This window comes from Maylandia zebra, linkage group LG7 (assembly GCF_041146795.1).
Source record: "Maylandia zebra isolate NMK-2024a linkage group LG7, Mzebra_GT3a, whole genome shotgun sequence".
NCBI classification, from domain to species: domain Eukaryota; kingdom Metazoa; phylum Chordata; class Actinopteri; order Cichliformes; family Cichlidae; genus Maylandia; species Maylandia zebra.
This window is the reverse complement of record NC_135173.1, coordinates 23912551-23926391: the sequence shown is the minus strand read 5'-3', so window position 1 is coordinate 23926391 and position 13841 is coordinate 23912551. Positions and strand designations below refer to the sequence as shown.

General features: G+C 39.0%; 1 protein-coding gene across 8 annotated transcripts in view; it reads right to left on the bottom strand.

Moving 5' to 3' along the window:
- Positions 1-4289: 4289 nt before the first annotated feature.
- The window catches only part of LOC101479570 (transcription factor SOX-6), a 106622-nt gene continuing 97070 nt past the window's right edge, over positions 4290-13841 (bottom strand). For all 8 annotated transcript variants that reach the window (XM_014409107.4, XM_004564494.5, XM_012922841.5 and 5 more), the window contains 4 exons: positions 12957-13065; positions 11864-12034; positions 10175-10388; positions 4290-7224 (listed from right to left, as the gene is read on the bottom strand). In XM_014409107.4, coding sequence (XP_014264593.1) covers positions 6876-7224; positions 10175-10388; positions 11864-12034; positions 12957-13065 — 843 coding nt within the window. In that variant the 3' untranslated portion in view covers positions 4290-6875. The remainder of the gene's footprint in view (positions 7225-10174; positions 10389-11863; positions 12035-12956; positions 13066-13841) is intronic.

The window sequence follows — 13841 nt, the reverse complement described above, 5'->3', positions numbered from 1 at the left end:
TTGCACGTTCAGTAAATGAGCAATTCAGTTACTGCTCGACTGAGAAGCCTCCGCCAAATTATTACAATATTCTCCACTGACTGAAGTTCGTCTTTGGCAACGCAGTGGCAAGCACACATTTGCAGCAGCTGTGCATGTGCATACAACTGCATGCAGCAGATTAGATGATCAGAATTCTTGAACCTTACACACAGGCAAGTCCCCTAAAAAGTCAAAACCATAATACTTTCACTGGTATCATACTGACAAATGGCATAGGTTGGAGGAAAATCTGGAAATGGTTGGCAGTGAAAGAGTTAAAATGTAATGCACTATTGCAACCAACCACTGAAAGAGTAAAAATACACAAACAGTATGATGAACCATTCAAATCACATAATACAGTAGCACTACTGCTAATGTGTTAACGGTAGGTATAACTACTACCGCAATTTTAAAAAATTACAGTAAGTAAATGTAACTAACCTTAATATACCCATAATGCAAAGCAAATTACAGTAATTAACTGTAGAAATGTTTTCAGGTAAGTTACTGGGCATTTTGTGGTATTTTACTGTGAAAAATACAGCAAAGGTTAACAGTGTACTGTCTTTATCTGTGAAGGGAGCACAAAAGGGAATGTGATTGTAAAATCAGTAGAAAGGATTATGGCGGGTCAAATGAGGGGAGGACTAGCTACAATGGCGTTCTTTACCTCCTCATGGTCGCGCACAGTTCCACTCATCAAGGCTGCAGCCGTGTCTTTGAGTCAAACAATCCAGCTGCTTTCATGCTGGCATTTTTCGTTAAACATATAATATTTAATTAGCGGACTAATGCACTTAAAAAGACCCAAGGACTTTGGATCAAAAAGAAAAAAATTGGCCTTTTGTCCATTGCCTATTTTCCTGAAAAAGTGCTGTAGATTTTTTCTTTCACTTTTAATTGCATTAAAAAAAAGAAGTATATGCCTTTATGCAATGTTTCAAAGACATAGAAACCAGGAAAAAAAAACCCGTGAAAGCAATTCCTTTCAAAGGGCTTTTTTGTATGATTCTTTTTTATTCAGACATTGCACTTAGATTTTTGGTTATTGTTAAAGGACTGACAAGGCTGTTGACCCTTGGAATTCTAATAAGTACCCAGTTTGCAATTGTAATCAACTTACATTAGCAACAATATACTCAAGGGAAGGTTTTACTATAAATTCACTTGTTATACATGTTACATACAATGCACAACGCATGCTTTTTGTTCCTATATTATATAGAGTGCTGTCACTTTCTCAGTTCCATTTCTAAATTCACAAAGTCAAACCTTCTCCTGTTTTTTTTCAAAACACATGAGCCACGTCACCAACTATTCAGTATAGCAAGTTCAAAACTAAAGGCATTTCCATCAACCCCAGCTGTTCATTTTTTCTACCAGTTTGCAAACTGTGTGCTAACAGGCTAACTCGAAAAGCTGTCTCTTAGCGTTTAGAAACCCTCATTATTTAATCAATTAGGTTGCAGCTCCCTTGTTCACAAAAAGTTATATTTTAAAGAGTAATGTGAGAAAAGTATAAAAATCTTATTGCTCCTTCATCTATGACTTCCACTTTCCCAGTTAGTTTATCAGCTCAGTTGCTCATTTGAAGTGTTGTTAAATACCGCCTTATGTCCATTTGTATATTAGGGCCCCAATTAGGATCCAAAAGAAGTATAACACAGGGCATTGGGTTTGATGAGTAACTACCTCAGTTTCTCAGTGAAGAACCATAGCTGACCATGATAAGCTTCAAAAAGAGATAATCTCATGAAGGGTATGACCATCTTCTTTATACAGTCTGTGATTTTCCATCAAGACCTACAAGACAGCAGACGTCTGAAAAAGTGTGGAATTTGTGTGTTTTGTGCATGTGGAAATAATTTAAATGTAACAGTAAAGTGCAAGCATATATAGACTATAAACTTTCATTTGTGTCAAATTTAGGGGAGGAAGCCGTGTTTCTGCCCCAAATACCCAGAAATATTTAACTTTATTAAGAGATTTAAAAAAATATATTTTAAACTGTTTTTGTTTTGTATTGTTTTTCAGTTGGGAAAATAAAACCTCTGGTGTATGTAAAAGCAAAGGCTTGTTTTAGATATCATATTCACGTGACCATACAACTAACTACACCACTGCGCTGCATTAGGTGGCGGAAATGCAAGAGATCAAAAGCCAGGCAATATCACAAAAACAGTGAGCATGGAGAAGATTCAAGCTGTGCTCTTGTTGATTGTAATTTTTTTTATGCTATTCTTGAGTTATTTAAAGCTTCTTAAATCTAAACACTTCAACAGAATTTTACAAGCTACAGCAGAGAAATAACATGAGAGATATAAAATACTCGACTCGGAAATGTTCATGGCTGCAAACCAAACCCAAGTGCACCTGAACTTTCAGAGAAAACAACTTTCCCCCTGACAAGGAATTTTTCTTGGGGGGCGTCCTCTTTTTGCCAAAAAGTGCAGTGGAAATATACCGAGTTGCTACAAATACTTGTAGTCCATGAGGAAAGTTTTTGCAGGGAAAACGCTGCTGCCTAATTTCACAATGTAGTTAAAAGAACAGTTAGGAAAAAACAACCTCTAAATCATACGTAGACTTCTAGACGACTTTTTACCTGATACATCACACAAGTGGCACCCGTTGTGAAACATGATCAACTCGACAGGAGTGAAAGGGTCAATTAGTCTCCTTTAAATCAAAAGCATTTCAATGATTAAGCATCATGAGCTCAAAGAGGATGTAGTGTGCTGCAGCACCGTGACCATTCTGTGTGCTTTAATGAGTAGTGGAGCCTCAATGATCATAAACGGGCTGGCTTTGATGCCTCATTGAAAGAGCCTCTCCAACACGTCTGAAGGGGGCTCCTCCTTTGTAATAACAATTTATAATTCTCTTGATCTAAATGCCCAATTGGTGGGGAGAGGGGAAAAAGAAAGGATGTGGTTCTTTCTAGTCTTCAAGACGGTTTTTAAAAATCAAAAAGTGAATTTGCCTAGAGGGCCCAACCAAGACCAGGTTTCCATGAAGAAAGCATCTCAATATGTCTCATCATCCCCCACACACGAAACCTATGAGAAAAGAAAGGTAAATTCAAAGTCTATAATCACACACTTTAAGTTTACTAATAAGTACATTTCTGCCTTATATGAAAGAAACGGTTGCCAACGTTATTAGCCAAGGTGTAGAGCTTTACTGCAAAACATTTAGTTTTCTTTTGGTGTGTGGCTGTCAAGTCATTTTAGTTATGTCCATGAAGTTCTTTGATTGATATAGTACAACTGATCCTGTTATGGAGGACACAGTTTGTGCAAATGACCATAAAATATATCACTGCAACCCACTGTTGCTAGTTGTGCATTTAGCTACCAGTAGCTACAACAACTGGGAAAAGTTAATGGAAACAGAGGATTACATCATTTTCCTTCAGGGATGAAATGTTAAGGGATAAATAAGTTTGTATACATTACTGCAGGAATGTACTTGAAATTATAACTGTGCTGTAACAAGCTACACTAACCTTTGTTGAGGTGCTGAAAGCTTCGCTTATGCTCACACCAACTGTGCACATACGCCCAAAAAAAAACCCTGTCAACTTGAAAACAACTAAATGTTCATCTTGAAGAAAGGAAAAAGGAAATGTAAGTTATGATGACTCGTTTAAAAAGCTTAGCATGGCAACAGTGCAAGTATGATTTCAAACACCCCTCCCAACTAAACGCTATAGCATAGCACACACACACATGCTCACAAAGGAGTGTGTGACAAACTTGCCGGCGCCCCTTGCTGGGTGACGCTACAGTTGATTTGGGAATTACAATTAGATTTATGATGTGGCTGCATATGGCTAAGCTCTCTGTTTCTCTCTCTGAAATGCTGGGATTGGCTGCAGCGAGCACCGGCGCCGTGCCGTATACACCACAGCACAGTCAGAATGTGTGGCGTTACCTCACACACGCACGCACGCACAATGGAACAATAGGCCACATTTACCGTAATGGGCCACCAAAATATAAAGAGCGAGTGGAATAGCTCAACTTTGGAAACAGACAGCCTTGTGTTGGAAATTATTAGATCCCTGGAAAGTAAGGGTACTATTTAGAGCAATGGAAATAAAAATTCATGCAGCACTACCTGTAAAGTTGTGCGCATCGCTTTCATACACAGAACACAATATGTTGGTGGGGGGTTTTCTGCAAATGAACAATTTTACAAAGCATTCAAAAATATTTTTCCCACCCAAAATTAAATACATGAAAAAAATAAAAGCAAAAATCTCAAGTCTTTACTTTTTTTTATTTATATATATTTTTTGATTGTCTTTCTCACCAAGTTGTACTGACACTTTTTAGAGCCAAAGCTGGCTAATAAATACAATGAAATGTTAAAATGCACAATTGGATTTCAAATACAATACTCATCACAAAAAAAAAATGTGTGTGACCAGGAAATGCTATGTTCTTCCTCTGCGGGTCACAACTGACGAGAGCATGAGGTTACCTTTCCAAAGAGATCAGAGGCGATGAGACCCCTTCAGGTGATACTAGAGCTGCGGCAACAAGATCTGCTTAAATAAATGAAATGCTTCCAAAGAAATGGCAATTTACTGGTGCCTCGCATGTACCAGGCTTCAAAAATGTGACTTTTAACTGACTAATATATCATGTTTAAAAATCAAACAACAACTTCACATTAGTCAATACTAAAAAACAAAAACAAACAAAAAAACAGATTCATATCCAGTGCTTAGGATGTGTATGAGACTAACAGAAATGTCTATGCACGAGGCTTTTTTTTATGTAACACAAGCAAAATCAGTGTTCAGTCCCAGCTTGTGAAGCATTTTCCAAGTAAAAACCGCCAGATATGGTCGTGAAGAGAAATTTGGGATCAAGATGACCGAAGCAGCTGAACAGAGCACCCAGAAACCACCCGAGGTCACACGTTTTAAGAATGGAAACATTAAAAATTTCAGAGAATGCTTTGAAAAGAGTAAAACTAAGATTCGTCTGCAGAGACATTTGAGTAAAACAGAGACTCATCTTCAGATGAGTGGAAAAACTTGTGTGCTCTGACTGGGGCGGTGGTTACTGAGAGGCAGACTGGTTAAGCGCCTTTCCCCTTCGCTAATGTTCTCTTAATAATTTGCTCATGTTCAAAATACAAATGCAGTGTAGAAAAAAAGGTACCCTTTTGAAACAGCAGACCTATTAAACCCATTTTCTATATAAATAATTTTTTAAAACACAAGTTTGGCATATATTTCCAACATAATGCTAAGAAGACATTTAAAAATTAACAAGCTAATAAAAGAAGTAATATTTGTTACATTTTTGTACCAATGCTAAACACAATACAGTGAAGGGATTTATGATATTACAATTTCTTATCTTACAGTAGGGTCATCCAGGGGTGCACCTTCATCTTCCTATTCCAACTGAATGAACAGATTCAAAGGTTCACTTTTAAGACTAGGGGGATTCCTAAAGTGATATTAAGATAAAGGCTACCTTTACCTTTAGCCTGATTTAAAGGGACAGAAACATTTCTAATACTGCACTGCACTTAATGCATTTGGCCTCAAAGAACATTGGGCAGTGTGGTTTATGGAAGCACTAGTGCAGTGGAATAAAGGAATAGGCGCCTTCGATGCTGCTCTTCTAACTACGTCTCAGAGCCATAGGGTCTGCCAGAGAACGACATTCTGTGTGTGTGTGTGATTAAGCAAGTGTGATGAAAAAATAACCTCCCTGAGCACTGTTTGTGTTTGGGCCAGGAGGGGAGCCAGCAGTTGATGAGTAGGAACCCACTTCATCAAATAGAAAAAATTGATTGTATAAGACTTTTGCAGCATTGGAAATTAAGACTACAACATCCCGAGTGAATGTGAATGTTTGGCACATTTGAAGAAAATCTGTACAATTTATGGGTACTTACTTACTTATTTAATAATAATAATAATAATAATAATAATAATAATAATAATAATGTAAGGGAATTTGCTCCCTTTATTTCATTGACAGTCTGAAAAGTCCTACCACTCTTTTTGTATGAAAACAAACAAAACAAATAACACATTCACAAGCTGGCACATCATACCTGAGCTGGGATATTTTAAAAAAAGAAACAGTAATGTAAGGTAAGCAGTTTGTCAGAAAAAAAAGTGTGTAGCAAAGAAATCGTAAGAAACAAAAGTAAGACTATAAGGTTACAAGAGCTAGGATTTATATTAAAAACTTTCCAAATTTCAAGTTCCGACAGTCTAGAGTTTGTACAGGCAGTGACCTGTCAGAAAAGAAGTCTATAGAACAAAAAAGCAAAAAGGAAAAAAAAGACAAAAAGTAAATACATAACAATGAAAACTAAATCACTCCTTAAACATTTAAGACCAAATAGCTGTTGAAGACCGATTCCTAATTCTTCGACATCCATGCATGCCCTTTCACAAACTACACAGCAATGTGTTCGTCGCTCGTTTGTTCTTTGTCCCATTCTCTCTCATCCTCTGTTGTCTAACTCTTTTTTTTCTCTCGCTCCTGTTAAGATTGTCAAAGTAGAGGAAAGTGAAGTTCACTGTCAGCTGGACATCTGAAGATTGATCAGACTGTGTTCTTGGGTCACGTTTTTCCTATTCCTTCGTTTTTCCATTTCTTCAAATGGGCGTCCATCAAAGATACTATCCCAGAACTTTCTGAGCATGTCTGAGCTGATTTGAAATCCTGTTGGGGCATGCTCGGTGCATGACGCAACATGTCCTGAAAAGTTAAACTGAAGGTCTCAGTAATAAAATGTCTTTTTAAGAAATGTCTCTGACTATAATGGGAGTTGTTCTCTTTTTTTTACATCTGACACCCTGAGCTTACTCAGTTGGCACTGACAGCCTCATGTGTCTCGTGGTCGCTGCTATAGTCTGACTTGGGCTCATCCTCAAAGTCCTCATACATGTCCATGTCATTGTCTCCATTATTGGGGTCGCTGGGCAGATCCAAGGCTCCGATCACACTGCCATTGCTGCCTCCTCCACTGCCAGGCTCAGACTTTACACCGTACGTGCTCTGAATGACGGGGATGGCAGGATCAGGACTGGCCGAGTTGCTGGAGCAGTCTGAGGTCAGATGTGGGGATGGTGTAGCTGCTGTTGCCATACTTATGGCACCCGGGTAAACTCCTACACTTCCAGGACTGTTGCCCAGAGAAATGGGTGGCTGAGGCCTGAGTATGAAGGAAAGAAGATAAGGAAGAATTATATTATTTACACAACATAAAATGATCGAAAAGCTTTGTAACTTTTACAGTGTGATTTAAGTCTAGCAGCAATGCTGGAAGCAGTCGAAAGGTGCACAAGGAGATGACCTTGAAGGGGAGATTAGTTCAATTAAAAAAAAATGTATTTATTCATTTAAGTCTCAGCAAGCATGATCCAAAAATTACAACGTTGAAGAATGTTAGAAATGATTGTCACTTCATAATGAATGATTGGTCCTTTGAAGTTAAAGAAAAGACACTACGTCCCCGAGCCGCTGAACATCACAAGAAGGACTACTTGTAAACTTCTAGCTGACTGATAGAGATCCATTTGTATTCTTCTGGGAGGTCAAATATGGCAATGAATCCTTAAACCAATAAAAACTGACCTAACTCAGTGTTCAGAACAAAAACTTAGGAAAGAACCAGCTTTTAAAAACACACAATTTGTTAGACTGGCATAAAATAGTATTTTTGTACTAATAAGGTGATTCCCAAAGTAACGATATACTCCACAGTATGCTGTGTGCTCTTTAAAAATAAAATGGACAAGTGGAGAACAAAAACATGCAGCAGATGGGCAGTATCTGCAAGTCTGAAAGATTTAAGAAATGGGGAAAAAAATCAGCCAAAGACCTGACACAGAACTTGGGAGATGTATCTGTTAAGCATTTTAGACAAAGGCTCATCTGTATGCATGCATGTTTGCTCATACGAATATTTTTCTGAACCTATTTCTCCATTTTCCCTGCAAAGTATAAAGAAACGGAATGGCTCAAGACCTTTGCACAGTTGTGTTTTGGTACAAGCTAGACAGATCAGACACTGATTCGTTAGCCTTTGAACAACATCTGTGAACAAAACATTTATTCTTAAGCCATTTAAGTTCAACCACAACGCTTTTCATCTGGCTGAGCATGTCCTAACATAGAGCTCTACCTGCCATATCACAGCAGCATTAGCATTGTAGATGGAATGGGGGTAAATGCACATCATTCAAACAGGCCCCTCAGGCTCCTCAAATGAACCGCATAAAGTGGGAAAATTACTGTCACCTTTTTCACCTAACAGTTTTCTCTCCTCTGTCTCCTGAAACAATTACTGCCGTGTGCTCTGACAGACTCATTTTCACATTAAGCATTTTAAAATAACACTGGTTTAGCAATCTGGAATGTGCCAGAAACTAGTTGTGTACTGGCTCCTGTAGATGTTTGATTTAGCAACAATTGAAAACCCAGGCCTGGAGAATCTAAGCTTTCCTGCTTAGCGTACTTGACCACACACAGTAAATGTGGCATTCATCCTGTGACGTGTGCCTTGCGCTCATTCCCTCTCGAGCATGTGCTTACATTTCATATTCCACTGTGTCTGTCTGTGTCCAATTTCACTGCCCACAAGCGCCCAGCATTGTCCTAATTTAATAAATGACAAGCTATTAAAAATCGCTCCTATTCAAAGCTGTGGCCTCTGGTAAATCCATCTCACTCATAGGCCACTGTGATGGCTTTAAACACATCCATGACTGGTTCCCATTAAGACAATGCCACTGTTTTTCCCCTTGCTGCACCGACTGCAGTTGAAAAAAAATATATCAAGCTCTTCAGCAAATGTTTAAGAGCTTTAGCAGATAGAACCACAAGAGGTTCCCAACCTTTCATAAAGGGCCCATAAACCTTGATGATCACTCCACTAACGTTAAACAAATGGACGCGGCTAAGAATTCTTTTCTATTCAAACTGAGACATATTAAGGAGGGGAAAAAGACCTCTCGTGAAATGCAAAGTTGGTTTTAATATATTTCTATACAATCAAATAAACTCAAAGAAGATAGATAAAATTACAAAATGATAAATTGTCTTTTTTTTCCTTTTTACTTGGACATATTTGGGGAGAGATGTCTGCTGGATTGAGAGACGACTTTATCGAAGGCCACAGGTCCATTGTAAATGACTCAAATCCATCTAGAGTTAGACACAAAGACTGTCTGTTATCCAAGGCTTAATATCGTCAATGGCTTGTGGTTCTTGATGCAAATGGACCTCTTTAAAGTTTTAATCTCTCAGTTTTAATCAGTCATAATATACACTCTAATGAAGATGTAACAGTGTGAAATAACCCTGCAACCATGCCAGCATTCCTGTCCAAATAATGGCCCAGTATTAGGTCACGAGGTCAAGCTAAATAGTGACATGACATGGCTTAACCTATTTGGGATTATAGGACTGAAGAAGTACCACCGACAAAGTCCACAGGGCTTCAAACAACGATCAGTCTATGAGAAACACCACCATGTTAAATTATGTGGTTTAACTTCAGTTTACAGGGCAATTTTCTTCAAATAAGCATCAAATCACACTGTTATAAAGAAAAGTTATGTCAAATTATACTATCACTGTTATAAAATCTAAGTTCAACATAATTTGGTATAATGCTGTCTAATATATTTTGGATCAAATGACACTAATTGCATTTCCTAGTCAAGCCATAATTCACACATCGTTTAATTAGAGTACGAGTGCATTTGTGTGCTGTTTTATTAAATGTCTCTCAAAATATGGTTTGTTACATCTTACTAGTGCTCCATAAAATAAAGTGTGACCCACACAGCTCTCCTCTGAGCAGCACTGAATGCTGCATGACCCTGAGGGTGCCAACAATGCCAGAACCTTTTCACCACCTCGATTCATACCAGTCACTCTGAAAGAAGAAAATCTCTTCAGTGAGAGAAGGTTCACTTTTGACATGTTTAAGTATTTCAGGAATTTAAATCACAATTACACAGTACTGCCATCTGAAGGTCCTTCCATGAAAAAAAAAACTAATTCGAAATTCAGTTCTAAAACCACGTAACTCGCCGACACGCTGCAGCTTTCCTTCAAACTCGTGCGATTACTCACTTTTTCAGCTTTGTACTCACCCCACAAAGAACTGCCTCATTTCCTGACGTCGTGAACGCATCATCTGCTTGTACTCCCCGATGCGTAGCTTCTTGCCATCAATGATGCAGGTTCTCTTGGGCCGTGGCTTGTACTTGTAGTTGGGATATTTCTCCAAGTGGATCTTGCTTAAGCGGGCCTGCTCCTCGTAATATGGCTGCTTTTCCTGGTTTGTCATGGCTTTCCAGCGAGAGCCTAGAGCAAAAAAAAAATTTAAAAAGCAACTGACACTTTAACTTAGGTTATATTTAAATATTTTAGTGTTACTAGTTAAGAGGGTGACTGAATTTAAATATCTGCACATTACCAAATTTTAGTGAGTGACTAACATGGTTTCAGTGAGTTTTTTCAAAAAAGTTTCAGTGTGTGGTGAATCAAAGCTTTTCATAAAATTCCTGCAAAGCAAACATACTGTCACAGCTACATTATTCAGTCACACAAAAGAAGCACCGCTTTGACAATTCTGGTTTCTTCCCGAGGTTGGATGCCTTCCTGTGAGCAGGCTCCATTGAGTGTTTAGCCTAGAAGGCTGTTTAAAACCAGGAGTGGATTACACTCTGCTTCGCTCAGGAAGAATGATACATTGTGTATGGCTTGTTTTCCTCAGTAAGAGGACCTTCTGAGCAAGTGAACAGGGCCATTACTGCGGGAACGCAGCACATCTGTGAAGCACTTTGACAGCTGATTATACACACTCTTCCTTGCTCTTCTGTTTATCGAGGTTTATCACAAACTCTTCTTGTACTTTTGTGACACAGGAAACACAGAAACGTTTTTCTTTCTTTTTTTTAAACTTGCCACCCACCTACTCCCTTAAGTCCAGCTGTGTTATTATTTTAGAGATGGATGCATTGTATACATACAGTCATATACACACTCATAATTCCACTTTTCCTTCTCGTCTTGTCACTGAACCCTAATAAAAATCCAGCAGGAGCGCGCGATTAGGCAATGTACTTAATCAAATGATTTTCCCCTGTAATATGTTTCCACTGTAATAACAAAAACAAAGAAAAAAAAAGCACTTTTGAAAGCACAAAGATTAATCGTCTAAATTCAGGATGCATGTTAAGAGCACAAAACATCCATTTATAGGACCCCTTTCAGAGACCTGAGTCAATAACACAGATCCACCTTAGAAAAAGCAATTCATTCACAATTCTCAGAAGTAGCATTTACGGCATTCAGCAAGCCTCAAGCTCACTTGAACTCTGCATTGTACGGTAGAAGTCTTAAGAACATTTCAGGAACAACCGTTATGCTCAGCATCATGTGAATGGATATCTGTGTTGAGGAGGTATTTTAACTGAATGCATCCATCACACTAGTCAGGCTGACACAGTGGAGCTCTGTGTGTGGAGTGTTCCAGGCTGAAAAACACACTAGTCATTCTTACAGTACCCACTTGACGGTAAGAAACCCTGTGAACTGCATATAGCGGTAGGGTAACCTAATGAGCAGACAAGCTGACCTTAAACAAATCTGCCGTGTCACTTTACAGTCACTTAGAAAAAGAAAATAAAAAATTAAAGCAAACACTGGCGTATTCTTTTGTACAAAATTTAAAGGAAAGCAAAAGTACTTCGCCCTTACAACACCAGAACAACATATCGCCACAACACTGAGGTTTAGCTTTCTCACTCATCAAACATAAACCCGCAAAATCTCACCAAGGATCTTGCTGATGTTGGAGTTGTGCATGTCGGGGAAAGTCTGCAGGATCTTCCTCCTCTCATCTTTGGCCCACACCATGAAAGCGTTCATGGGCCTCTTAATGTGGGGCTCGCTGTTGTTCCTGCCTCGTGCCTCTCTGAACACCCGTGCCTCTGCGATGTTACTCCCTAAAAAAAAAGAGATCACTTTTGCTGTATGTTCACCATTAACGAGTTAGCTGTTCATACTTTCACACTTCAAATGCAGTGTATAACAAGGTGCCTGCTTCTTTGACTGAGGCACTTTTCTGTCTTCTTGGAAAGCGTAGCAAAGGTTTGGTGGAGTATTGCGGGCATAGTGTCCTTCATATCATTCCTACACACAAACACACGTGAACTTTGCACATTATGCTTAGTTTGCTTCCTCGTGATATTATTTCAGTGCTTAAGCTCCTGTGTTTACTCCTCTGACTCTAAACTAAACCACGATGAGCACTCCTTGGTGCCTGTAAACAGAATTGCTTTATGACAAACAGGTGTGCTTGAAAAAAATCAGAAAGACAACATTACAAGGAAGTACTTTAAAAGAGCGCGTTTAATGACTACATTTAATTCATAGTACGTAAAAATCAGCTCTTGTGACCGATTCATAATTATCTCTGTGACCATTCGCTACAGAAAACTTACTGCCCATTTTTGGTTTGCATACTAGGACTGGGTCACAAAAACTAGTGAAAAACATGAAGACAATTCATCCTCTTTTCCTACACTTGCAGTAATATTGACATTTGACATTTTCAAGTGAGCAGAATGTTCACCGTAGTGTCCTGACGTCCAAGATAAATATTTGTATTTTCTGAATACCTGCATTTGTGAGCTTTCTGGTAGATGACTTATTGAGTATTAGTCTTAGTAGGAAGGCCCACAGAGGCCTCTTCTACATTTAACCATGTGAGTTACTGTCACTGGTATCAGTTTTATCTGAACAGGATGTGACTCGCACTCTATTTCTGAAAAAAAAAACAACAACAAAAAACATGCCATTTTGCATGCCAGTAGTCAGAAATGTAGGTAAAAGAGTAGCAACGGGGTAAGAGACAGAGGAACATACCATCTAAATCTTCTGGTCTTGTCAGGTCAATGACTCGATGAACCATCTTCCCAGCATCCTCTCCGAGCTTCCCCAGGTGCTGGCTCAGTGTCTCATAGTGCAGCCGCTCCTACAGTAGAAAAGAAAAAAAGGAGTGGTGAAGTCTGAGGAATACTTTAAAAGCTGCAATTCTTTACTCTGCATTCAGTTATTATTATTTAACCCAGGGGTCGGCAACCCTAGGCACGCATGCCAGGGTTAACTGATGGCACGACCATAGCTGGACTGGCCATCGGGCATACTGAGCATTTGATCGGTGGGCTGGTGGTGATTTTTCGTTTTTATGGGCCGATGATTTTTTGTTGTTGTTGTTTTTTCGTAAAGGTATAAACAATGAAAGGTGGTGGATTGGCCAAATGCTGGTCGGTGTGTAAAAATAACTCAGTTATTTGGTGGTGGCTGTGGCGGAGCTTCCACAGATTCAGTAACATTAGCAAGTGGTGGAGGCCAGCAGGTGGATGAGAGAAAGGGGAGGCAGGAGGAGAGCCCCGAGGCAGCCGCCGAGTGTCAGGTGAACTGAACTTCAGGTAAGAAGTTATGACCTGCAGTCTGTCTGGGTCAGATATAAGCCAAGTTTAGGTGGAGTTTATTTTCGTTGTGCTGACTTTTTACCGTCAGTTACAATAACTCATACTGCGTACTAGCTAGCATGACAGAGTTTATATACAGCTGGGTGGGTGCTTTGATGTTATTGATAGTGAACTTTATTTTATTCATAAGGTTAGTTAGTAGAGTTGCCGACTGTCCCCTAAAAAGAAGGAATCGTCTCGTATTCAGAGAAAATTTTACGCGTTTCGTGTTGAGGTGAAAAGAAACACAGTTTGTCCCGGACTTCAGCTAGAATGG